Source organism: Prionailurus bengalensis, chromosome D2, assembly GCF_016509475.1.
Source record: "Prionailurus bengalensis isolate Pbe53 chromosome D2, Fcat_Pben_1.1_paternal_pri, whole genome shotgun sequence".
NCBI lineage: Eukaryota > Metazoa > Chordata > Mammalia > Carnivora > Felidae > Prionailurus > Prionailurus bengalensis.
Window position 1 is genome coordinate 62,045,717 of NC_057351.1, and position 26,360 is coordinate 62,072,076.

A 26,360-nucleotide genomic window follows, 5' to 3' on the forward strand; every position below is an offset into this window, starting at 1 on the left:
TAAGTAATTCAGAAATATTAATGCTATCTTCCATAGCCCACCGAGCTTCTATTTAATTTTTATCATCACATTACTTCCATTAGAAGAAGGTAGGTCAGGGGCACCTGGGTGCCTCTGTTGGTTAAGGGTCCAACTTGGGCTCAGGTCATGATCTCTCTGCTCTTGAGTGCAAGCCCCCCTTCGGGCTCTGTGCTGACAGCTCAGAGCATGGAGCCTGCTTCAGATTCTGTGTCTCCCTCTCTCTCCGCCCCTCCCCTGCTCATGCTCTGTGTCTCTCTGCCTCTCAAAAATGAACAAATGTTAAAAAAAATAAAAATTTAAATAAAAAAAAAGAAGAACTTAGGTCAAAGAGCATCATTTCATTCTACAGATGGTTTTACTAAGATCCCGAGGCTAAATGAGTCCTTAAGATGCTGGCAGAAAGATCGAGAACACAGCCAACACACTGTGAATATCAGTGAGCTGTCGACCCACCCCATTACAGTCTGGTTTCCGGTACATATTCTTAAACGTAAGAGCGCATAACAATCACCTAAGGCTCACCGCTGGATTTCCGATTCGGTGGGTCCAGGGTGGGCTGCAAAGTCCACATTTGAAATGAGCTCTCCCCCACCCCCACCCCATGGTGATGCAGGCGATCCAAGGACCGCACCCTGAGAGGCCGTGAGAACCGATTGACTTCACAAAAGGCCTCTTGCCGCAAACCCTCGGCCGCCACCCACGCCCAAGTTCCGGGTGGACTCTTCTCTGCCGCCGTCCGCCTGCCCCACCCTCCAGGCCCCGGTCGGCTGCGGGCACACTTCAGTCGGATGTAGACCGGGGCGCTGAGCTGCCATTGCCAGCCACGACCTGGCTTCTACTTTTGCCAGCTACGACACCGCAAGCACTCGCGACTTCGGTATCCAGGAGCCTGTAACGCGGCCGCCCATTGGCTCAGCTCCGCACTGCTTGGCCGTGGGGCTTTCAAAGGCTTTAAAGATTGGCTGGAGTTCCAGGCGTCGCGGCCAGTCGGCGGGTAGGATCGCGTTCTAAGGGGCGGGTTCCGCCTGGGCCCCGCCTCCCTCCGCTGCCACTGCCAGCTGCTGCTGGCTCCGCTCTACTTCGATTCTGTCCGCCCGGCGCGCGTGGGTCATTCCGGTGTGTCTTTCTCTTGTTACCTCCCCCGGGTGGGTCTGTCCGGTCTGTGGTGCATTGGAAGGGAAGGGGTTTGAGGTCAATAATGGATTTTGGATTTTTCACGAATTTCGGGTTTGCCTAACACTTTTAAAAGGAAAACCCAACGACTTATCTTCATCAAAGTTTCATCAAAGATTTTAACATCAAGAAAAGCGCAAGCTCTATAATTTAAAGAACAGGTCTTTAAAGCGAATCCCTTTAACTTAAAGAAAAAAAGCCTCATTAAATTATTCTTATTTTTCTGATTTGGCTGGAGTAGGTAAAGACGACCGAAGATCAGGAATTCTCAGGCTTGCATCCGGCACCACTAGGTTAGCTACATTACAGGGCATTGGCTGCAGGCAAATTTGGTCCCCGCGAAAGTCTTCACATTGTGAGGATTTATGGGACTCCCCTGCTACGTTCAAATACTAATAAAAGTAATAGTTAATGTTGAGTGCTTGCTAGGTATTAAATGTCTCTTAACCAGTATCTGAATTAATCCTCCCCAAGCTACAGAATGTGTTAGTACTATTGGCTCTAAATTATGGGAGGGGGAACATTGGGGCATAGAAAGTTGTGTGTTTCCCAAGGTCACCAAGCTAGTAAATGCTAAAGAGGTGATTTAAATCCAGCCTGAACTCCTACAGTCGTTCAGAGCATTCTTGAGATAAGATCATACATATGCTTCTGCCCCAGTCTCTATTCACTAGCATTTAGAGGCTGAGCCAGGAGAGGATAGTATCCACCTTTTGGACACACCACTATTATGTCTGGGATTTAACAGGAAGTGTTGATGTTCCTGTTTCAAATTTAGTGTGTTTTGTTAAATTTTACAAATATTTGACTTTGGCTAATTTCAGGATCTTGAAAATCTGCCTTTGCTCTTTCAAATGATAACATATTAAAATGTTTAATTTTTTTTTCTTTGATCCCCCAAGCTGTAAGGAGAAATAGGAATAGGAAAGTGGAATCCAGTACTAAGGAAGAAATTCTCCTTTGACTCAGGATTCCATAGTGGGATGATGAAGTTCTTCCTCTGGTAACTTTAGTAATCTTATTTGATGTGTCCCAGATTGGGATGTGTGTGTGTGTGTGTGTGTGTGTGTGTGTGTGTGTGTAGTTCAGGAGGGCATTGGGATTAAAATAAAGTGGTGGAAAGTTACATACTTTCAGTTATAGGTAAGTCCTGGGGATGTAATGTACAACAAGATGACTATATTAACACCGCTGTATGGTATATTTGAAAGTTGCTAAGAAAGTAGATCCTAAAAGATCTTGTGGGGAGATTTTTTTTTTTTTAACTGTATGAGGAGATGGATGGTAACTAAACTCATTGAGGTAATCATTATACAATTTATATAAGTCATTATACTTTGTATCTTAGACTCATACAGAGCTGTATGTCAATTATGTCTCAATAAAACTGAAACAAAAAAGTCCCAAAGGCATTAGAACACAGGATTCCCTATGAGCCCAACTTGCTGGAAACAGTCCTGGGAAAATAGAGATTTTCCCCTTACTTATCTCATTCTTTGAACTTGGCGAACAAGTTTTGAACACCCAGTAACATAATTTTTCATGTAAATTAGGCTTCTGAAATGTCCTCCAGTTTCTGCCACTGTCAGAGATTGGTGTAACAACAAAAAAAAAGTTTTTTAACTGCAAAATGCAAACTCTGCTTTCTCTCCGTTTCTCAAAACAGAGACATGTGTAGTTAAATTATTTCTCTGGTGGCATTCTTTTCCTAGAAGGCTTGAATAATTATCACCCATGACTGAAGTTCCCCACAGTTTCAAAACTGATCCGGTTCTGTTTCAGGTAGCTAGAAATGATTTAGAGTAGGTTTCATATAGCCCTATTACTATTTGTTTCTTGCTTGAGTGAATCAGTATAATAGTGGTATAAACATGATATAATAACATAAGAAGAACGTTTGCAAAGAGGATTTCAAAGAGGTACATATTGGTTCTTAGAAAGGAAGTAGGGATAAGCTTAAAGGTCATAATTAAATTCTTTCTAGGGAAACCATAGCATTCAGTGGTAAGATTAAGAACCACACTACTGAAATGTAGCCTGCAGCCTGCAACCCATTCAACTGGCATTAAATTGGTAGCTGGTGAAATAAGTATTTTGAGTTGAATTTTAATTCTAATGTGCCTGGCAAAGCAGAATTGTGGTACATTTCATCTTTATAGATACAAAATTGGAGTGCACTGTGCTATTAGACATGTGTTCTTATTCACTAATATTAGTCATTAATTTCCAAACACACTGAGCTCTTACTATACTGAGGATGTGCACGATTTCATTCAATATTCAAAACCTATCAAGTAGCTACGATTAGTGTTCTTTTTTTACAGATGATGAAGATGAAGGTCCAAGAGGTTAGATACCTTGCCCAAGAGCCAAAGCCAGGGTTTAAATATAGTGCCAAGTAAGAATCTTGACAATATATTACTTCTTTTCGGAGAAACAAATGTTTCCATCATTCTATCTTTTCTAACTTCACCAACTACACTCCCATTTGAGAATGTGGCTTCCAACACACAGGTATACTTTTAATAAATAATATCTTCCAACTCTTAGAGTTGATTTTCCTGATGAGTGGGGATGAGGAGAAAAAAGTTGGAAATACATTCTCTTCTGGCATAGTAATAAGATGATTCAGGAACCTTTTACTTTGCTAATGTAATTCCCAATTTGTCTATTGTTAATTCAGTCATTGTCAGTATAGAGCAGGGATGGGCAAACTAAGGCCAACAGGTCAAATCCAGTCCAGTGCTGGTTTTTAATGTTTATTTGTTCTTGAGAGAGAGAGAGAGAGAGAGGGAGACCCAGACTCAGAAGCAGGCTCCAGGCTTCTGTCAGCACAGAGCCGGAGGCGGGGCTCGAACCCACAAACCATGAGATCATGACCTGAGCCAAAGTCGAAGACTTAACTGACTAAAACAGCCAGGTGCCCCTCCACTGCTGGATTTTTTACAGTCCAAGACCTAAGAATGGTTTTTACATTTTTACTTCTTTTTTTTTTTTTCAAGTTTATTCATTTATTTTGAGGGAGAGAGAGGCAGAGGGAGAGAGAATCCCAAGCAGGCTCTGTGCTGTCTGCCCGGAGCCCAATGCAGGGTTCCATCTCATGAACCGTGAGATCATGACCTGAGCCCAAACCAAGAGTGAATGCTTAACCAACTGAGTGACCCAGGCACCCTGGTTTTTACATTTGTAAATGGTTGAAAAAAAAAATCAAGAGAATAATCATAATTTGTGCCACATGAAAACTATATGAAATTCACCAAAAGTGAGCCCTAATGAAAACTGTGGGCATTGGACAATGATGTGTCAATGCAGGGTCATCGATTATAAAACTGTACCTCTGATGGGGGATGTTGATGGTGGAGGAGGCTGTGTATGTGTAGGGGTAGTGAGTATATGGGAAATCGTATCTTCTCAATTTTGTTGTGAATCGAAAACTACTCTAAAAATAAAATCGTTAAAAATATATATAAAATTTAAATTCAGCATTCACAATGTTTTATTGAAACACAGCCACACCCATTCATTTGTATATTATTTCTGGCTGTTTTCACCCTAAAATGTAGAGAGTAGTTGAGACAAGCTGGCTGGAAGAGCCTAAAGTATTTATTATCTCAACTTTTATAGAAAAGTTTGCCCAACTCTGGGATAGAATAAGATTCTGGTTGGATTGCTGCCCCAGGAGTTGAACTTCCAGGCTTCAGAATCCTCCCTCCACCTCTTATTAGTTGTGAGGCTTTTGACAAGTGACTTCACCTTGCTAGCATCAGCTTGGTCGTCTTTTAAACTAAAATTATAGAATTCTTATAGGACTATTTTAAGAATTAAATGATTGAATACACATAAAGCACCAAATATGTGTTAGTAATAATTTCACATTCCTCTTATGCCCCCCCCCCTTTAAAATCTGGATATATTTTCTTCCAGCTCTTTGAATCTGCTTTTCTTATGTGAGGATACATTGGTCTGCCGAGGAGTCACTTCCTTGTCTGCCAAGAAGCTCTCACATGATATGGCTATATTCATTGCTTTCATCTTACCATCCAATTTGTTCTTTCCCCAACCCCCCTTTAAAAAAATATTTTAGTAATCTCGACACCCAGGGTCGGGCTCAAACTTACAACCCCCAGATCAAGAGTCGCACGCTCTACCAACTAAACCAGCCAGGCGCTCCACTAATTTGTTGTTCTTGGTCAAAATTAGCTCCAGAATAGTAGTTATCCTATTACTTTATCCGTCTTCCAAAATGCAAAATTGTTAGCATGGCAAGTCAGTTTACCTTTTGCAATACGAGATGTCCTACTGACATATAATATTTTCTTTCCAGAGAACACTTATTCAAACATTTTTGCCACTCTCCAATTCTTATAAAGCGACAACTACTCAAAACCACATGAATTCACTCTGAATGACTTAGCAAAAAATGTAGTAACCAAGTCACTATCCTGAAGATTTTTAAAGATTCTTATTCAGTAGAAAAAAAAAAAAAACTATTAACCAATGATTTCTGGATAGATTGAAATCCCAAAGGCCAAAAGATACCCATTCATAAGTTACATAATTAGGTTCTGTCATTTTAATAAAGATATTTAAATTTAGTGGACATCTGAGGAGCTGTTATGTGTTATATCTCACACATAATTAATACTTATAAGAATGGACTTAACATCCCTACCCTCTTACCCAACTTTAGAGGCCAAGACAATAAAGTCAGGCTTTGAACTTTTAAAGTTCTTCAACCCCACTCACTGGTCACGTTGGGCAAGTAATTTCATTTTTCCGAGGCTCTTTTCTGTTTTGCAAGATAGGAATAATACTAGCTGCCTAACTGAGTAGTCATGGGAATCAAACAAGGTAGTCAATGGAAATCAGTTGGTGTGAGTGAGACAGATCATACTTTTCTTTCCTTCTTTACCTGTCAATCTTATACAATCCATTGACAAGCAATTCCCATTTCAACCAAGTCCTGTAAAACTAAAGGAATTATTTTACCACCTGCTAAATTTCATGATCTCAGCCTATCAGGGTCAGAACAAAGACCAGCTACCTCCATTATGTAAGGTAGACAGAAGAGCTATCCAAGTGGTCCCTGTATTGCTGGGTTGTTGGCCATGTTTTCCTTGGCAATTCAAGTTTTCTCTGAAATGAATGCTGGGAGTGGTAAGAATTTACAAATTTGTCTTTGCCTCTAGGTAAAGAATGTTCCTATTCATCACTAGTTTTCTGTAGCTGGGATAAAATGTCACAAATAGGGGGAGAATAAAGGTGAAGCAAGTGAGGGGCCTCGATCAGCAAAAAATTTAAGGAGGCACTCACTCTCCGGGTCACGCAAGATTTCAACACTAACAAGTTTTCATCCTTATCTGCTATATCCGGAGGAAGTCTGGCTTCACTTAAAACAAACAAACCTTGTTCATTATAGGGAGGTTGTGTCCAATTGTCTTAGAGATGCAGGAGGGAGGGTTTAGGATGGGAAAGAAAACGTATCATTACCCTGGTCAAGTTTTACTAAACTCCCTTGAAATACAAGCTGGAGTTTAAATGCCCAATCTTCAGGGACTTTGGATCTGGAGGAGAGACCCACCCTGAATGCTCTCCCACGTGTTCAAGGCAAGGGGTTCTTTTCAGGGTTCTCTTGCTCACTCTGACTTTTGGGCTTCCAGATCTGGGCAGATGTCTCTCTTGGTTAAGTTGTCCTAGCTCCCGTCCCAGATCACTTCCCTTCTGTCCCCTCACCGCCTCCCCTTCAACCCCGACCTCAGTCACTCAAAAATTGAATTTGGGGCTAGGAGGGGCAGGCTGGAGCGAAGCTGTCCCTAGAGCCTGCGGCCCCGGCGAGGGTAACACGCCGCGCAGACGCCGGGAGACCATGGAGGATGCGACCAGGACTTTTGGGAAAGGTGAGCCCCCTCGACAGCTGTCCCCGGACTGGGAGCTCCGCGTGGCTGGGGATGTTGGCTCTGGGAGATGGGGCTGTCGGGCCATGGCCCCCAGACCAGCGCGGCGGGGAGGGACTTGAGGGGTTTCTCTGCACAAAAGCCGAATGAAATGTGTCCTCTCAGGGACTCGGGAGGCGGGGTGCTAGCAGTTCTCTTGGGATCCCTGGGAGGTGAGGGAGCCCACCTCCCCGTGGGTTCACCGGTCCCTCGATCCCTCCCACCCCCCCCACCCCCCCCCCCCCCCGCAGGAAGCTGCCCCCCGGGGCCCGTCCCAGAGGGCCTGATCCGCGTCTACAGTATGAGGTTCTGCCCCTTTGCGCACAGGACGCGCCTTGTCCTCCGGGCCAAAGGCATCAGGTGAGAAGCTGAAAGCCAGAGCCCCAGAGGCGAGCGGGGTGCTCAAAATCTGGGGCGCCCTGCCCCGGTTTCAGAGGAGCTCCTTGTGTCCCTTTCTTCTGAGGCAGAGTCGGTAAGTGGTTAGCAGAGGGCGGGTTCTTTAGCAGGCAGTCCTGAACTGCACGGCTTGTTCGTAGCGGTGTCTATGCCGGAAACTTTCAGGACACCTCGCGGTAAACTGAACCTTGCCTCTGGCGAGCCCGTTCCCTCCCGTAATGCTTGTGAAGGAAGGGCACTGCGGCTGCTACGAGGCCTTCTCTGACTGCTCCAGCGAATGGGCCCCCCACCCAGGCAACCAGGCAACTTCAGTTCACTTTCTTCATTGCGCTTACCGCATCCAGCATTTTATCCGTTCGTTCCTCTCCCCTCCACGCTCCTCGGCCCCACTGCCACCACTGCCACTCCCCACCCCGCCCCCGGTGGCCAAATGTAATTTCTGAGGGTAGGGCTTTTGTCTGTTTTACTCCTGAGCTAGAAGAGAGCCTGGTGCATGGTAGGTGTTGAAAAATATTTTTTGAACGAATGAACAAATAGTTCCAAACAATGAAGTAGGTAGAAAGAACTGCAGTCAAGAGGTGTCTTGAAGGTTCTAACATACCTGAGAAATAGGTACATTTTCTTCCAGAAGGAATTTTGCAAAACTAGCACCTGCAGAGGAGGTCTGGGTATGGAAGGTAGAGCAACTTGGCTGGAATACGGACTGAGGAGTGCAGCTGGCCAGAGCCAAAGTGTTGAGGTTGTGTTATTCCAGCCTTTTGACTCTCTTGGAGAGTCATTAAGGGATTAAGGGAGTCATTAAGGGATGACTTCAGAGTTTCAGACTGATGTCAGAGAAATACCAAGAAATAATAATGGAGAGACATTTTATTATGCAATTCTGTTCTGTTGAGTGTATATGGCACACACTTCCAGATTCTTCCTTACGGCTTGAGTCTAGTTGGTCCTAAGGTTACCTATTTAAAATAACAACAGCTCCAGGTTTTACCCTTAAGTGACAAATTGATAGTTTAGGAAGCAATGTAAGTATTTCTTTAGGGCAGGGTTTTTCAACTTTGGCACTATTGACATTCTGGGCCAGGTAGATCTTTGGGGTGTGTGTGTGTGTGTGTGTGTGTGTGTGTGTGTGTGTGTGTTTGGGGTGGGGTGGGGTGCTGTCCTCTTCATTGTTGGGCATTTAGCAGCATCCCTGGTCTCTACCCATTAGATATGACAATCAAAATGTGGCTCCACATAGTGACATATGTCCCTGCAGAATGGAGCAGGATTACTCCTGGTTGAAAACCACTGCTTTAGGATTTAAGATACTCTCCTTGACTGAGCAAAGAATATACTCATTTGTTTCCTTTACTCTTTTAAACATATGTGAGCACTTCTGGTAACTTTATAGGCTTGAGCCTCTAATAATAATAATGGGAAGAATAAAAAAGTTATTACATGCTTATGTACCTAGGCACTGTCCCAAGCACTTTAGACACACTTATTTGATCCTCACCACAATGCCAAGATGGCCACAATGATTCCTCCCATTTTGCAATTAAGGGCACTGAACACAGAGAGGTTAAGGAATTTGTCCAGCATCACAAGCTAGACGGTCCAAACCACAGGCAGTCTGATGCCAGAGTTTGAGCTCATAACTACTAATATTTACCATATCCTTTTGTGACTTGTTAATATCATATTTGTATTTGCAAGCTTTAAAACGTAGGAAACTCTGTAATGCTGTGCTTAAGAGCGTGAGCTCTGAGTCAGACTTCCTGACTCTCAGCTTGGCTGTACTATTTCCTAGCAGTGATAATGGGCAGGAGATTGAACCTCTTGGAGGCAGGAATCACAAAGAGCAAACAAGACAAGGCAGAAAAAATGTTTAGCTCGTCTTTTTTTTTTTTTTTAAGTTTATTCATCTTTGAGAGAGAGAGAGAGACAGAGCATAAGCGGGGAAGGGGAAGAGAGAGGGAAACACAGAATCCGAAGCAGGCTCCGGGCTCTGAGCTGTCAGCATAGAGCCTGATGTGGGGCTCGAACCCACAAACTGCAAGATCATGACCTGAGCCGAAGTCAGACACTCAACCGACTGAGCCACCAAGGCGCCCATAGCTTGTCTTAACTATAGCAATGGAGACAATGATGTTGCTATGTATTTTTCTTTGTAGAAACCTAAACTTTGAAAAACTTATTGCAAATTGAAATTTTATAAATTGATTGCTTCTGCTTTCCAGATGAATGTCTGTCTGCGTAAGCCTCTCATTTTTGTTCTGTCTTATTTTCCCTCTGCTTTTGAAGACATGAAGTAATCAACATTAACCTGAGAAACAAGCCTGAATGGTACTATACAAAGCACCCTTTTGGCCAAATTCCTGTCCTGGAGAACAGCAAATGTCAGTTGATCTATGAATCTGTCATCGCCTGTGAGTACCTGGATGATGCTTATCCTGGAAGGAAGCTGTATCCATATGACCCTTATGAGCGGGCTCGCCAGAAGATGTTATTGGAGCTATTCTATAAGGTATATCCAAAATTTTAAAAAGCCACTTACAGTCTATTTTACTTTGTATGTCTTTCCCAAACCTCAGTTCATTTTTAAAGCTAAATCATTGATGAGGTTGTTTTGTGTTAATACTACGTGCATCTTAGAAGGAAAACTAGTATGGAGTAATAGTAGGGCTCTCACCTCTAAAATGAAAGATGAAAGGCTTAACTGATAGGTTCTTTTCCATTTCAACTAGGAGACTCAAGAGGTATGGTTACGGTGTGGTCATGACCATGTGCCTCAAGGTGGGAAGGTTGAAAGAGCTGAAAACTGGTAGCGCTTTAAGGGGAATATTTCTAAGGTTTCAGGTAAAAAAAAATTGGGGTGTTAAGAAGGTAATGCATGAAGGGGGACTGGACTTTATGCAGAGCAACAGTGCCAACTACCCAGGAAACATGAAGAAGAGAGAACAGGGGATACCTGTTGATAATATAAGAAAAAATGGAGTTTTATGATAGTTCTCTTTGAAAAGAAATAAAAGGAACTCAAGAACATTAATGGCTGACCTATCTTGAGCATTTATGCTGTGCCAAGCACGGCCCTACCTGCTTTATAAAGGTCAACTCGCTTAATGCTCCCAACAGCCCTCCAAGGCGGGCACTGTTATTGTATCCATTCTTCAGATGACAACACTGAGGCTTAGAGAGGTTAAGTGCCCCACTGCAGATTGAACAACGAAGAAGTAGCTGAGCGAGTAAGGAGCACTAGAGACCCCCTTTAAAGCGCCTTGTTTTGCCAGGGTGCTGTGACAGTGGATTCCTGGAACCCAGAGATGGCATGACCCTCCCAGGAGGTGGGGAACCTGGATGTGCGTGTTGTCCTGTTCAGTTGGAGTGATAAAGCTTTGGCTGTGTTTTCAGGCAGAACAGGAGCACAGAGTTTCCTTAGACTTCTCCACTAAGAACCTGTGTTCTCTGATTAGGTCCCACATTTGACCAAGGAGTGTCTGGTGGCCATAAGATGTGGGAGAGAATGTGCTGATCTGAAGCTAGCCCTGCGTCAGGAATTCTGCAACCTTGAAGAGGTACAAAAGGGGGCCCCTCTCCTGGTCAGATTCAGTGGAAGAGGTGATACAGGGTCCTGAGCCTGACCCCTTGCTTTCACAGACTTATTCTTTCTGCCAGAAGTTGATAAGTTCAGGTGCCAGTCATCTGGTTTTAACTTGTGGGTGCTTGCTCCCCACTAACCTGTTATGGAACTATTCTTGAAAATCTGGCAAGGAAGGGGGAAGGACATGTGATGAGTTTCTTCCTTTCCCCAACTCACCACATTCTTTACTGCTGCATGGCTTCTGTACTTTCTGCCAATGAGGCTAAGATTTATATTTGTTAGGGATTTTGTTTGGCTGCTAGCAAAAGGGACCTTACTACTGTAAACTTATTTTATAACAGTTTGCTCTCTCACATAAAAAGTCAGAGGTAGTGCAGTTCAGGGCTATTTTGATGGCTTCTTTATAAAGTTATTAGGGACTGAGGCTCTCTTTCCATCTGCTTTGTCATCTTTAGTGCAGGTCTTTTATCCTCAAAATGACAAGATAGCTGCTGGAACTGCAGCCATCATTTCTAAGTTCCAAGTTGAGGAAAGGAGAACAAGGGGGAAAAAATGGCGAAAGACCATGCCCCTTTAAAAGACTTTCCCAGAATCCCTACTCAATGATTCCTTAAATCTCATTGGCCGCAACTTAGTTGTTGTGTGAGAACTATGTGCAGAGCCAGCTGGGAAATGTAGTCTTTTAGCTGGGGACACCTTGAATAAATCAGGGTTCTGTAATCAAGAAAGAGGGGAGAGTGGCTATGGGTAGGCAAGGAGCAATCTCTGCCAGTAGATCGTTCCCTAACCTGGCAGTAATACAGCTACTTACCCCTTACCTCTAGAATGATCTGAAAGGTGGTTCTATGACTTCCTTTAAATTTGTTTTAGAATCTGATATGTTCCCTTTATGGGGCTGGGAGTTGTAACTCTGTTGGCAGCTAGAGAATGCTATTTTTATCCCCTTCAGGGAAGGCTGATTATTAATTATCTTTCATTTGACCTTTGTCAAGTGGAAGTAGATTACATTTATTTACATTTCCAGCTACCTATCTTAGATTTGTACAAGTGCAGTATTTATGGATGATGAATAATTATCTATAAGAAAGGACTTCTGGAAGAAGAAGAAGCTCTGGTTTATAGCATTTTCTATTATTTTTTTAAATGTTTATTTATTTTTGAGACAATGCGAGAGACAGAGTGCAAGCAGCAGAGGGGCAGACAGAGGGAGACACGGAATCTGAAGCGGGCTCCAGGCTCTGAGCTGTCAGCCCAGAGCCCGACACGGGGCTGGAACTCATGAACTGTGAGATCATGACCTGAGCCGAAGTGGGACGCTTAACCGACTGAGCCACTCAGGCCCCCTGATTTATAGCATTTTCTGATTTCGGTGCTGTAAATACTCCCACCAAATGCTGATTCAGCCTACCAATGTTATGTCTAAGCCCAGGGTTGAAAAGAGATGTGATTGGTGATTGGTCAGCTCCAGCACAACACTGAATAACACATTTCCTCTTTATCTTCAGTAGCTGAGTCCTAGAAATAATTTGTTAAACTAGCTGAGGTAGGTATATACCAAAATACTGATGGTATTTAAGGACCACTGAATATTCAGGATTGTTCTAGCAGATTTGAATATGGTTTTTATCCCATTATTAGCAAGACTTATAAATACGATGTAGGCAATATCAGAATCTGAAACATGCCCAGTTAGCTTGATCCACTCTTAATACCAGTATATTGACTCTAGGAGATTCTACTGAGATAGAAACTTGTCAGAATAATTTTGATAGCGAATGTTCCCTGACTTGTGCAACTCTTTTGCATGGTTTTATATAATCAGGATTTTGTGTGAGCTGAAAGTACATTCAATATACATGGTCTTTCTGAGTGATAAGTAAGGCAAGATACCAATACATAATCTTCTGCTCAGTTTACTGCTTGCAGCCTTAAACTGTGACATTTTCTCTTTTTCAAGTAATGCCCTGACTTTTAAATTTGTTCTTAAAAAAGTTTCATCAAAATTAAAGATTCATTGTGCTTGTTATTTAGCCGCATTTTCCTGCAATATGTTTACAATTCTTTGAGATACATTACTGCTGCATTCATTATCAAACTGGCAGAGTCCCCACTTGCTTTCCTGTCCCAAACATTTGCATGAGCTTTAAAATGACAGGGATGCCCTTCCCTAACCACACTTTCTGTTGTCAAACCGATTTTCCAGCCTCTACTGAATCAATCTCAGTGGCACACGTCTTTTTAGCTTTATTCTTTTTTTAACGTTTGTGCTTGACTTCGCCGTATCAGAATAGCACTTGAGCCCACTTTCGTTTTATCTTTGTGGATTTGAATGTGGCAGAACTTTCAGAGGTTCCTTTTTTGGGGGGGCGGGGCTAGTGCCTTCATTCTAAATATTTTCATTGTGGAAGCAGTCAGCCCAAAGGCAGTGAAAGACAGGATTCGGCCAGATTTCTCTGATGCTGCGGAATTTTGCTCTGATTCAGCGTTTCTGTGTTATGAATTCTGTATTCTGGCTGTTGCTTGGTTTCTTGCCAATCATCAGTGGAACTCAATAAAAGGGAATGAGAAGGGTAGTAACAGATAACTGGAAAACACAATCTGCCTAGGAGGGAATGACAACCTGCCTAGTAACTTGAGGCCTTCAGCTTCCGGGGGCCACAGGAGACCTTATGTTGTTTTTAATTCTTTTTTTTTTTTTAATTAATAAATGTTTATTTATTTTTGAGAGGGAGAGGGAGAGAGAAAGAGCAGGGAAGGGGCAGAGAGAGAGGGGGACAGAGAGGGTCTGAAGCAGGCTCTGCACTGACAGCAGCTAGCCTGATGCGGGGCTCCAACTCACAAACCTGGAGATCAAGACCAGAGCCAAAGTCAGACACTCAGCTGACTGAGCCACCCAGGCGCCCATGTTTTTAATTCTTGGTATTCCCCAACCTGCCTTGTGATGTATCCACGCAAAGCTTCCCATGTCGCCAAATTTGGTTACATGTCTTGTGTTTTTAGTGAGGTCAGATTTGTATAAGCTGTATTGACATCACCCAGGAACATCTCTAGTTAAGTATTTTTGTGATTCCAAATTTCTCCCCTAATGTTAATTTTAAAAAAATTTTTTTTAACATTTATTTATTTTTGAGACAGAGACAGAGCATGAACAGGGGAGAGGCAGAGAGAGAGAGGGAGACACAGAATCTGAAACGGGCTCCAGGCTCCAAGCTGTCAGCACAGAGCCCGACACGGGGCTCGAACTCACGGACCCTGAGATCGTGACCTGAGCCGAAGTCGGACGCTTAACCAACTGAGCCACCCAGGCGCCCCTACCCTAATGTTAATTTTTTTTTTTTTTTTAAATTTATTTTTGGGACAGAGAGAGACAGAGCATGAACGGGGGAGGGGCAGAGAGAGAGGGAGACACAGAATTGGAAACAGGCTCCAGGCTCTGAGCCATCAGCCCAGAGCCCGACGTGGGGCTCAAACTCACGGACCACGAGATCGTGACCTGGCTGAAGTTGGACGCTTAACCGACTGCGCCACCCAGGCGCCCCCCTAATGTTAATTTTTAATCTGTCCTTTCTCCTCTCCAGAAAGAATACATTTGCGTCCAATTAGATTATATTTTCTTGGTTAAGTTTTGCTATTTTTCCTTAATTTTTATTAATTTCAATAATGAAATTATATGTTGCTTAATTATTTATCCTTTGATGTCAGCAGGACATGAAGGAAAGAAAGTTTGTATCTGGCTAATTGTTCACTGAAAATAATTTTCTATAGCCTTTTGTGTATGGCAAACTATAACCTAAATTTATTTTGTTATCAACAATTTAACATGTCTACAAACTAAATTAGTTGTTACTAGCTATGTTTTTATAACAGCTTTATTGAGATATAATTCACATACTATAAATTCACCCTTTTCAAATGTACAATTCAGTGGCTTTTAGAATATTTACAGAGTTGTGCAACCATCACCGCTAGTTATTCTACAACATTTCATCGTCTCAAAAAGGAACTCCTTAGTCATTAGTATTAGCTTCCCATTTCTTCAAAACCTTCCCAGCTATCAGCACCCACTAATTCACTTGTCTTTATGGATTTACCTGTTCTGGACATTTCACAGAAGTGGAAACATAGAATGTTAGCCTTTCATGAGCTTCTTTTACTTAACATAATGTTTTCAAGGTTCATCTTTTTTTTTTTTTATGGCTGAAAAATACTGCATTATTCGGAGATACCATATTTTGCATATCCATCAGTTAATGGACAGGTGGGTTGTTTCCCCTTTCTGGCTATGACAAATAATGCTGCTGTGAGCATTTATGCATGCGTTTTTGTGTTGGATGTATGTTATCAGTTCTCTTGGGTTTGCTAACTGATTTAGCATGTCTACTAATGTGCCATTAATTTCAGTTGTAATCACCATCCTTCCACACTAGGAAACCGATTATCCTCTATTCACAATGGCTAATTGAGTGTTTTTTGTGCTGTTGCTACTTTGGTAACTTTATTCACTGTCCAGTTCTGACAGCTGCTTTCCATGTAAATGAATATTTGTTACATTTCTGTTAATAGCCTTCTGCTATACCATCTACCACCATGTAAATAATAGAATAATAATTATTCTCATCATGTAGAAATTAATTTTACTTTTCTCCAATTATAAATTAGTATTTGTTCATTAGAGAATTTGGAAAATATAGAAACTAAGAAAAAAAAAATCCATAAGCCCATTACCCAGAAACAACTATTGGTATTATTTTGGACTTTTTTTGTTTTCCTTTTCTGCTATGTAGTTGGAATTGTACTGTATATAGAACTCGGTTATCGTTATGATGTAAAGATTTTCCCATATTTTTATAAACTCTAGAATGCTTGTTTATATGTATAAGAGCATTTTTAAAAGAAGCATTATTTATGAGGGTGAAAAATTATAAACCTTAATGTACATTAGACAGGAAATGGTTAGATAAATTATGTTCATCTTGGGGCGCCTGGGTGGCTCACTCAGTTGAGCAGCTGACTCTTGATTTTGGCTCAGGTCATGATCTCACAGTCTGTGAGTTCAAGCCCCACATTGGGCTTTGTGCTGACAGCGTGGAGCCTGCTTCGGATTCTATGTCTCCCTCTTTCTGCCCCTCTCCGACTTGTGCTTTCTCCCTCAAAAATAAATAAATGTTAAAAACATTTTTTTTTTAATTTTTTTTTTTCAACGTTTATTTATTTTTGGGACAGAGAGAGACAGAGCATGAACGGGGGAGGGGCAGAGAGAGAGGGAGACACAGAATCGGAAACAGGCTCCAGGCTCTGAGCCATCAGCCCAGAGCCTGACGCGGGGCTCGAACTCCCGGACCGCGAGATCGTGACCTGGCTGAAGTCGGACGCTCAACCGACTGCGCCACCCAGGCGCCCCTAAAAACATTTTTTTAAAATAAAAAAATTATGTTCATCTTGTGGAATTCTGTATAGCAGTTTATTTATTTTTTAATGTTTTTTAAATTTATTTTTCAGAGAGAGAGAGAGAGAGAGAGCGAGAGAGTGAGCACTAGTGGGGGAGGGGCAGGAGAGAGGGAGACACAGAATCTGAAGGAGGCTCCAGACTCTGAGCTGTCGGCACAGAGCCTGGTTGGGGGCTTGAACTTGTGAACCGCAAGATCATGACCTGAGCTGAAGTTAGACGCTCAACCAGTTGAGCCTCCCAGGTACCCCTGTATAGCAGTTTAAAATGAATGAAGTAGATCCATGAGTACTGCCATGAAAAAATTGCCTAGAAATATTTAAGTGAATTACACAGTTATACAGATGGCATGATCCCATTTTTGTAGAAGAAAACAAATGTACATATGTGTACATATGCATGTAAATAAATGTCCAGAAAAATGCCTTTATAGATAGATATCACACTCCCAATAGAGGTTGCTACTGGGAAAGGGATTAGAACTGGGATGAGAAAGAAAACTTGGTAAGAGCAGGGATGGGGAGGGCAGGTCTTTGCCATTTATACTGCTTTCTTTGTGGGGGGCGTCTGGGTGGTTCAGTCAGTTGAGCGTCCAAATTTGGCTCAGGTCATGATCTCACGGTTCGTGAGTTCAGGCCCCGTGTCAGGCTCTGTGCTGACAGCTTAGAGTCTGGAGCCTGCTTCAGATTCTTTGTCTCCCTCTCTCTCTGCCCCTCCCTCACTCATGCTCTCTTTCTCTCAAAAATAAGTAAACATTAAAAAAATTAGGCTGCTGTCTTGTTTTTAAATAATGAGAAAGTATTTCTGTATTACATGTACAATCTTTAAAAACAGAAAAAAAAATCACTTTCTTTCTACATAATTTGCCATGTGTATAAACCATACTTATTTATCCAGCACACCCATTAGGAGTTTTTAGATTGTTTCTGGTTGTTTACCATTGAACGGTGCTGTAAGAAACAGCAGCTGTTCTTTTTTGCATATAAAAAAAAAAATTCTGTATTTTAGAATATGTCCTTAGGCCAGACTTCCAGGAATGGAATTACCAGATCAAAGGGTATGAACATTTAGAGGCTGGAGCAGTGTGTTGCTAAATTGCTTCCCCAAAGACTTGGGCTGTTTGCCCCCCACCAGCAGTGTATAAAAATTCTCTTTGCACTTCCCCCTTTCCACTGTTGGGAGATTTCATTAAAGACGATATTTGCCTGCTTTGGAGAGAAGCAGTAGTTTTTCATGGTTGCCTTAATTTGTATTTCTTTGATTGCTAGTGAAGTGGAAGATTTTCCCCCAAAGTGTGCCATCTCTTTGGGTTTTGTGAAAATGGTCTGTTACCCGTCTATCAAGATCTTCCTGATTTTCCTTGTTGAGTGTAAAAGTTCCTTATATGTTAAAGAGTTCCTTATGTATTAAGGATATTTGCCTGTTTTTAAAAACGCTTTTTTTTTTTGTTTTCTTTTTTTTTTAACTTTTAGTTTGGCTTATTTTTTTTTTTGTACATGTAGAAATATAACATTTAGGGGCACCTGGGTGGCTCAGTTGGTTAAGTGTCTGACTCTTGTCACGGTTCCTGAGATCGAGCCCCTTGTCAGGCTCTGTGCTGCCAGCACTAAGACTGCTTGGAATTCTCTCTCTCTCTCTTTCTCTCAAAAATAAAATAAACTAAAACAAACAAAAAAAGAAATATAGGGGTACTTGGGTGGCTCAGTCGGTTAAGCGTCCGACTTAGGCTCAGGTCATGATCTCACCGTTTGTGAGTTTAAGCCTTGCATCGGGCTCTGTGCTGTCAGTGCAGAGCCCGCTTCGGATCCTCTGTGTCCCTCTTTCTCTGCTCCTCCCCTGCTCGTGCTCACTCTCTCTCAAAAATAAATAAAAATATGAAAAAGTGTATTTAAAATGGAAATCTAACATTTAACCGTATTGTGCTATAGGTCTTTCCCGTTGTGATTTCTTCCACAGCTTTTACACATAGGAAGTCGTCTACCCCTTCAGGAGAAATGGAAAATATTCTTTTGTTTTTTTCACCCACGATCCATCACTTTAAAGGTATTGGACTTGTCAAGCCTTGGTCTACTAGCTTCCCCTCTTACTATCGTGCTCATACACATTGGCAAAAGAAGTGAGCCCATTAAAAGGATCCCAGCATAGAATTCTCAGGATGGTCCTTTAATCCCTGAATGTTGACAAATTGCGTTCTGAATCTTCATAGGGGACTCCAGGTCATAATTGTTGAGCAGCAGGAGGGGGTGTGTTCTGCCCCAGAACCTACTTCTGAGGCTTCTTTCCAGAGGAGAAATGGGTTTATATGTACTCTAGTTTGTCCTCATAGTTTGTTTCTATACCCTTGGTTCATTTTACAGGGAATCAGTTCTTTCTCGCTGGCTCAGCCTCAGCAGTGCTTCAGTGTAACAGGGACCAGAAATGTCAGAAATGTGAAATTTTGAGAATCTTCTCTCTCTCTCTTTTTTTAATGTTTATTTGTTTTAGAGAGATTGAGAGAGAGAGAAAGAGAGAGCAGGGTGGGGCAGAGAGAGAGGGAGACACAATCTGAAGCAGGCTCCAGGCTTGGAACTCTCTGCACAGAGCCCGATGCAGGGCTTGAACTCAAGGGCTGTGAGATCATGAACTGAGCTGAAGCTGGGGCTTACCCGACTGAGCCCCCCCAGGGGGCCTTTGAGAACCTTCTCTTATTTTTTATGGACTCAGATTTCTTCCCCCTAGTCGAGTACTTTTCTGCTACTTCTGGAGAAGGGCCTGCCTTGCTGATGTATTGGCAAGTGGTTTTGTGTCTTTTTGGGGCGGGAGGGGAGCGAGGTTCTGCTTCTCAGGAACTGTTTCCTTCAAGAAAAAAACGCTCTCTTTGTTCTCCAGCGAGGACAGCAGCGCTCCCTCAAGCCACTGCTCTGTCTGCCCTCTTTGGAGGCAATGACAGTGGTGCAGGGCAGCGACCTCCTCAAGTTAAGCACAGTGAAGCATTAGTGAAGCTGATCCCAAGCTTTACTAACCAAGACTATAGATGGAAGCTTTTTAGTGTCTAGTCTGAGGAAGTCTGGGATTTGCTTCTCTTTAAGATCTTGCTTCTCTCACAAAAACCGTACAGATTTCTTTTACCTCCTTGGTAAACTTCCAGGCCAAGCGAAGGCCAGGGCGCCTTACCACGTATGGCCACAAGGGGGTGCTCCGCGCTTCTTCCTTCCACGCGCGCTCTAGGGCGAAACTCTTTTGGGTCCTCCTGGGGGAGCCCGAGAGGCCCTCGCAGAGAACAAGGAGCCCTTTCATCCGGGCTTTTTCACGTTGAGGGGCTGGAAACACTGTACCCAACGGTCCCTCCCTCTTCATTTGCGTGTTCACTCCTTACCTCTTTTGACATCCACAAGCAAGGGAAGTCTAGTAGTCAATTTTCAGTGAAAAAAGTAGATTTTTAAAATACATATATATATTTCAGGACATCAAATGTCTTTTCCCCAATATCCTAGTTCTTAAGCTTGGATTGGAGATGTGTTGATACTTTTAGGAAAGTGGAGAGCTAGAAGCTGGAGCCTCGCTTCCCTCAGCTGCCCGTGTGTGGCCTGTGGGGCGATGTCTGGGGCCTTGGAATAAAAACACCTCTGTAAGCAGGCTATTTTGCCTTGCTTGGCATACCAGAGACAATAATTCTGAAAGTGAGGGATTCTATATGTGAGAGGTGGGTGACAAAAAGAACTCAAAATAGAGTTTTATAAAATGGATATTAGCATAACCACTGCTAAGTGGGGTTGAGGGAGCACAGCTTCCTATTCCATTGGTGACAATAAAACACTTAGGGAGGATAAGCCACTGGAGATTAAGATTATCTGTGTACTCACTATCCTACTATCCTGTTTTACTTCTGACTATGCTAAAATCTTTCAGAGGAGCTAATTGGCTATAGGCAAGGACTAAGTTTAAACTGAGAACACAGGAGAACTATCTTAGTAATATTGACCAAAGACCCTCTTATCAATGGAATAGAACAAGAAGGAGAGAATTTTGTAAAGATTTTATTTTTAAGTAATCTACACCCAATGTGGAGCTCAAACTCACAAACTCACATGCCGTGCCCACTGAGCCAGCCAGGTGCCCCAGAAGAGAATTTTGATAAAGTTTTTTTTTTGTTTTGTTTTGTTTTGTTTTGTTTTGTTTTTTACTGTGATTGTGTCTCATCTCCCAATGGGCTGGTGCTCTGGCAGAGCCCATGTCTGAGAGAGAGAAAACAGGACTGGGGAGGGAGTTCTCACAGGGAAGCTCACAGTTGGACCAGCCTTGGCCAGAGAGGGGTGGAGGCTTTCAGAGTTTGCTGATTCTAGGGTTTTTGCTGATACTTAAAGAACAAAGAATTCACAAGAGACTGTGACTGCAGTCATCATACTTAGATATCTGAAGTTCAACAACACAAGGGCTGACTCTAGTATAGGAATAAGAGAATGCTGTTTTCGTCTGAGCTCCCTCACCTCCCTAGGAGTGAGTTTCCTCCCCTGAAAAGTGAGAGTCTCTTTGTGCTTCCATGTGAGAGGCAAGAATTGGCTCACCCTGCGTGTTTTCCTCTCCTCCTCGGCTGCCAGGAAACTCAAGTCAGATTCAAAGATTTAAGGAACTCTTCAGGCCCCTGGGCTTGATATTTCCTTCCTTGTTTTGACCTTCTGTTCTAACTTTTGTTTTTTTCTGATCTTAGTGGTTTTTAAAAAAATTTTTAATGTTTATTTTTGAGAGACAGAGCATGAGTGGGAGAGGGGCAGAGAGAGAGGGAGACACAGAACCCGAAGCAGGTTCCAGGCTCTGAGCTATCAGCACAGAGCCTGATGCAGGGCTTGAACCCACAAACCGTGAGATCATGACCTGAGCTGAAGTAGGATGCTTAACCGACTGAGCCACCCAGGCGCCCCTTTCATGTTTCTTTATTGCACAGATTTTTTACACTGCATCTCTAATCCTGTGTGTAATGAGCATGGTGTAAAAAAATGGTAAAGTGGGAGGGGGGGGGTCCCAGTAGAGGAGTTCCAGTGACCCTTACAACACTGATGTTCTGTGATTCTTAAGGGAAAAGCCACTGCACATATCTGAAGGTATCAGGTTTGCATGGAAGGGAGCTCGCTTACTGAGGGTCTTAAAGGTTTCAATAAACCTGTAAGGAGGGCTGGCCAGGATGTTCTACATCACTGGCACATGTCTGCAAAGGAGCCAGCACTTTGTGCTACTTTATAGGAAGATGGCTATTCTCTTGGGACTTTTTGGAAGAGACAGAGAGAGAGAGACAGAGTGCAAATGGGGGAGGGGCAGAGATAGAGGGAGACACAGAATCTGAAGCAGGCTCCAGGCTCTGAGCTGTCAAGCACAGCTCAAAGCCTGATGCAGCTTGAACTCAAGAACTGCAAGATCATGACCTGAGCCAAAGTCGGATGCTCAACTGACTGAGCCACCCAGACACCCCTCTCTTGGGACTTTTAGACTTGCCCTGTGAGAAATCTGGGGGAGAAATGCCTGTCTGAGGCAGGAGTCAAGAATCAGAAGCTGTATCAAAAACTCCAAGGAGTTTTGATGTTACACTTGAATTTAAGAAAGCCCAAGGGAGGGATGCCTTGGTGGCTCAGTTGGTTAAGTGTCTGACTCTTGATTTCAGCTCAGGTCATGATCTTAGGGTCCTGAGCCCAGGCCCCACGTTGGGCTCTGGGCTGGGTGTGAAGCCAACTTAAGGAAAAATAAAAGAGAGAGAGAGAGAGAGAAAGAGGAAGGAAGGAAGGAAGGAAGGAAGGAAGGAAGGAAGGAGCAAGGAAGGAAGGAAGGATGGGAGCCCGAGGGAATGTGTAAATGTATTTTGGGGGTGGGAGAGATTGGCTGAGAATAATACTTCATCTATTTCATCCATATGCTCATTTTGACTTTTTATTGTATCAAGTACTTTGATAGGGCTTGAATTACTTTGAGTGTTTATATAAGAATTAATTATATCTGTAACATGTATATCAAAGACATACTCCTACTTCGAGTAAATAAAAAGCTTTAAAATATATACTAAATAAATATCAATTACTAAGCAGTTATTCATTTTTGAAATATCACTTGACCAAAGGACCCATCATAGGTTCTAATAAATGTCCATATATGATTTGTTTTGACAAGGACTTTCCCAAGAGCACCGCTGCTCTGTAAACAGAAGAATTATACAGATGTTCTGGGGTTGATCGATTTAGATTTGGTTCTGATTTGTGCCATGAAGCCAACAGTAAGTTGGAGAAATATGTTTCAAAGCCAGAGATAAAAGTTTGGATAATTACGATCTATTCCTGAACACAAAGATTTGGTGCTATCTAGAACCCATGAAAACTGAACAATTTGTTCTTTTCTGCTGTAAGTCAGATCTGTTTTCCTTATGCCTTAAAATAGCCTCTGTCTTGAGTTTTCATTGGCCAGATTCTACTGGTTTAGTTCCATCCTGTTAGTTTTCTTGAACAAAGTCATGCTACCTAACATTTTTTTAGACTTCCAGGACACCAGTCACGTAAACTCCTCTTTACCATATTGGGGGATAATGAAAACTTAGATTTGCTTTTTCCTCTGAGAAGGGTGGCAGGTGGGAGGATCCCATTCATCTTTTCTGTCAGGGACAGATCTGCTTTCTGTAGAGGTAGACTCTGGACATCTCTATGCTTTCTCATCATAAGAGCTTATGTTTATTTATGCATGATTACGTAACTCCTCACCATAACCTCTGAGGTGGGCGCTAACTTACCACCATGTACAGATGAGCAAATTGAGGGAAGTTGCCCTGGGTTGCATGTTGAATAGGAGGTAGAGCCCAGGATAGGATCAGGTCTGACTGCTCCTGAGCTCACCTTCTTAATGACAACCCTAGACTGCATCACAGAATCCATAAGCTGGTCTGGAGTATGAAAAATCAAGCCTGAGTGGTAGAGATAGGAAGATAGAAATGTATCTAAAGGATGTAGGAATCTGGATCTATAGCTGTAGGGGAGTAAGCAGTTGATTATGAGTTATATGGGTCAAAGAGAGTTGTTTGCTTGATTTACCTAGGTAACTGGCCCCATACTTTTCTCTTTGGAAAGACCTGGTCCAAAAGTAACCTGTGTTAGATATTTTTGCTTTTAAATTTTTCAGGTACTTTTTTTTTTTTTAACTGGCTTTTGGTTATCTGTCTGTTAAGAGTTTATCTGTTTGGTTTACAGTCTACCTATCTGGATAAATTTGTCCCATTGGGAAATGAGACATTCTATTTTAATGTAAAAAGTTGACAGTGACGAGTGGCCAGAAGTATATAGTTCAAAGAGCTCAAATAAAAAAAAAGAAAAGATGATATAAAGACAGTGTTGGGATTTGAGGGAGTCCACGAAGACCATTTGCTCTTTCCTGCTTTAGTTATACATTGATTGAGAAATAAGTCTAAAGAGGAAGACATATGGAGACTACAGTATTCCCTTAATTACAGATAAAGTGGGTCCTGGAAAATGAGGGAGCAGGGTTCCTAATGTGGTCCCCTGCCTCTCAGTAATGGGCAGTGCTGGCTTGGGGCAGGGCCCCTGTCTCCAGGAACTGAGTTCATCCATGAAAAGTTTAGCACACGGAGGAACGTGTTCTAGGCTAAGAGGGCAGAGCTGGGCTCCCTCTGCTTGGGTTTTCCTCCAAGTTCCCAAGTCACATGAGCCACCCCAGTGCTCCAGTGTTGAAAGGGGGGAAGGGCTGAATCTGGCTGGGAGTTTGACTCTAAAGGAAGTGGACGAAACCTCAGGAAAAGGGAAGACTCACTGCCTAACAAATTGCAAGGAGAATCAGAGCCTTGGTTCTCTCTCTTTGGGAGTAAATTTGATATTTGTAGTTAGCATCTATAAACATGGCAGCAGGTAGGTAAATTAACTTGCTTTTGTTCTATTTAAACTTTTAGATTCTTGGCTATCAGAACACCGTCTTCTTTGGTGGAGACTGTATATCCATGATCGATTACCTCTTTTGGCCCTGGTTTGAGCGGCTGGATGTGTATGGAATAGCTGAGTAAGACATTTGACTGTGGGGTTGTACTGGGTAACAAGCAGAATGACCAGCCACACAGCATGGAAAGTTAGGGATATTTAAAATAGATGAAGTTGCCCGGTGGACCTGGGGAGACCGTGTAGGGGTCCGCAGCCAGAACACGTGCTTTGTTCCGATGCTCAGAGACGTTGAACTTGTATTGGCACCTGCTGTACTCCCAGTCCAGTGCATAATTGGGCGCTGGACAATTATGGCGTTGGGGAACCGGGTCCTGCCCCAGCAGAAGTGCGTCTGTACCCTCACGATGCGCGGGCTCACACCTACCCAGCCATGCTCTCCCGCACCTCCCACTTTGGCTGTCTCCAAAGGAAGATCACATAAAACATAGTTAGATATTTTAAACTATGTCTCAAAATACACATTACCACAACCTCTCTCCTCTGGAGATGGAGTACTGAACCACGGATCGGGAACCCTCACCTCTTCCTGGATTTCCCACTCACCAGTGGTACTATTTTGAGCAAATCACTTCCATATCCTAGACCTAAATTTCCTGATCCATCTTTGAAAGGGGTGGGTCAGCTCCATTATTTCAAGGTTTGATGATGGTTTTACTGATTTTTAAAAAGTGTTTTTGGAAACGACTTGTCTTGTTTCAAACTCCCTAAAGTAAAATCTAACAATGACAGAAGAATGTTTCTTTTTGTGGCGGGTGGCGGGGGGGGGGGGGTGTCCTTTTGTTGGTAAACAGTGAAGCCCAGACACCTTACTTCCTGGAACAATCAGTCCACAAGCATTTTAACTTGTGAAAAGCAACAACAACAACTTCTGTAAATTCCAAACATGCACAACTGTTCCCCAAATGAGCTTTTCCTCCAGTCAATGATCATGACCAGTTGATAATAAGGTAGCTAAGATAACTTCATTGCCCAAACAAACCAGTCTTTTGTATCTTGTCAATCTAAGAAGCATGCCTGCCACCTTTACCCATGGCTTCCCTTTCAGACAAGCTAACCGTTCTTTCCTGTCCTGCAGCTGTTTGAACCACACGCCAGCTCTCCGGCTCTGGACAGCAGCCATGAAGCAGGACCCCACAGTGTGCGCCCTTCTCATAGATAGGAGCATTTTCCTGGGCTTCTTGAATCTTTATTTTCAGAACAACCCTGATGCTTTTGATTATGGGCTAACTTGCTGAGTCTCAGTCTCCCCCTTCACATCCAGAATTCCCAAGCACGTCGTGACTCTACATCAGGGTTTGTTTTGGTGGGTCAGTCAATCTCTGTTCATTTCCTTTGAGGTTCTCAATAAACGTGGAGACAGAAAATGTATTCTTTCTCACAATCCGTTTGTATGACTCCTCAGGCCTCTACCTTCTGATGATTCTCAAGAAATCTCAAGTGCCCAGTGCCAATGTCCAAGCACATTTTGGGAGCCTGTGTGCCTCCTGGCTCCTTGGCCTTTGGCCCAGTTTGACCTCCAGATCACTGGTGCTCAGGCTGATGTGGAGGTTCAAGGCCTGCCCATCAATGATGTTCATCACTACGGATTGGGCCCCTCCACAACCTCCCTGGAGAGAGGAAAGCTGGAGAAGAGGAAGAGGGAAACACTCCAGGCCCAAATACTCTCCATTTGGCAACTGAAAGCTGCTGTCCACATGGGCATGCATGCGTATCATTCTTGTTCACACTTTGGCGCTGGCCTGGGAGACACCGAGGGTCTTGTGACTAAAAAAATCCTGAAGCAGGAAATGAAACACCCGCTGTTCCCCTAGACCGACTACGTCAGAATTTCACCGGTGCTGTCAGGGTTCAGGATG

General features: G+C 42.9%; 1 protein-coding gene across 3 annotated transcripts; it reads left to right on the top strand.

Annotated features, from left to right (window-relative positions):
- The first annotated feature begins 278 nt into the window (after positions 1 to 278).
- On the top strand, positions 279 to 25,872 carry LOC122493223 (glutathione S-transferase omega-2). Of its 3 annotated transcripts, none has more exons than XM_043597456.1 (7): positions 279 to 1,015; positions 6,981 to 7,091; positions 7,379 to 7,487; positions 9,807 to 10,029; positions 10,976 to 11,077; positions 24,459 to 24,565; positions 25,580 to 25,872. In XM_043597456.1, exons 2-7 carry the CDS (start codon positions 7,061 to 7,063, stop codon positions 25,737 to 25,739), a joined length of 732 nt encoding a protein of 243 aa, XP_043453391.1. In that variant the 5' UTR covers positions 279 to 1,015; positions 6,981 to 7,060; the 3' UTR covers positions 25,740 to 25,872. The 3 variants fall into 3 exon arrangements, with proteins under 3 accessions (XP_043453391.1, XP_043453392.1, XP_043453393.1); XM_043597457.1 differs by lacking the exon at positions 279 to 1,015 and adding an exon at positions 1,030 to 1,137; XM_043597458.1 differs by lacking the exon at positions 279 to 1,015 and adding an exon at positions 1,189 to 3,592.
- Positions 25,873 to 26,360: the final 488 nt, after the last annotated feature.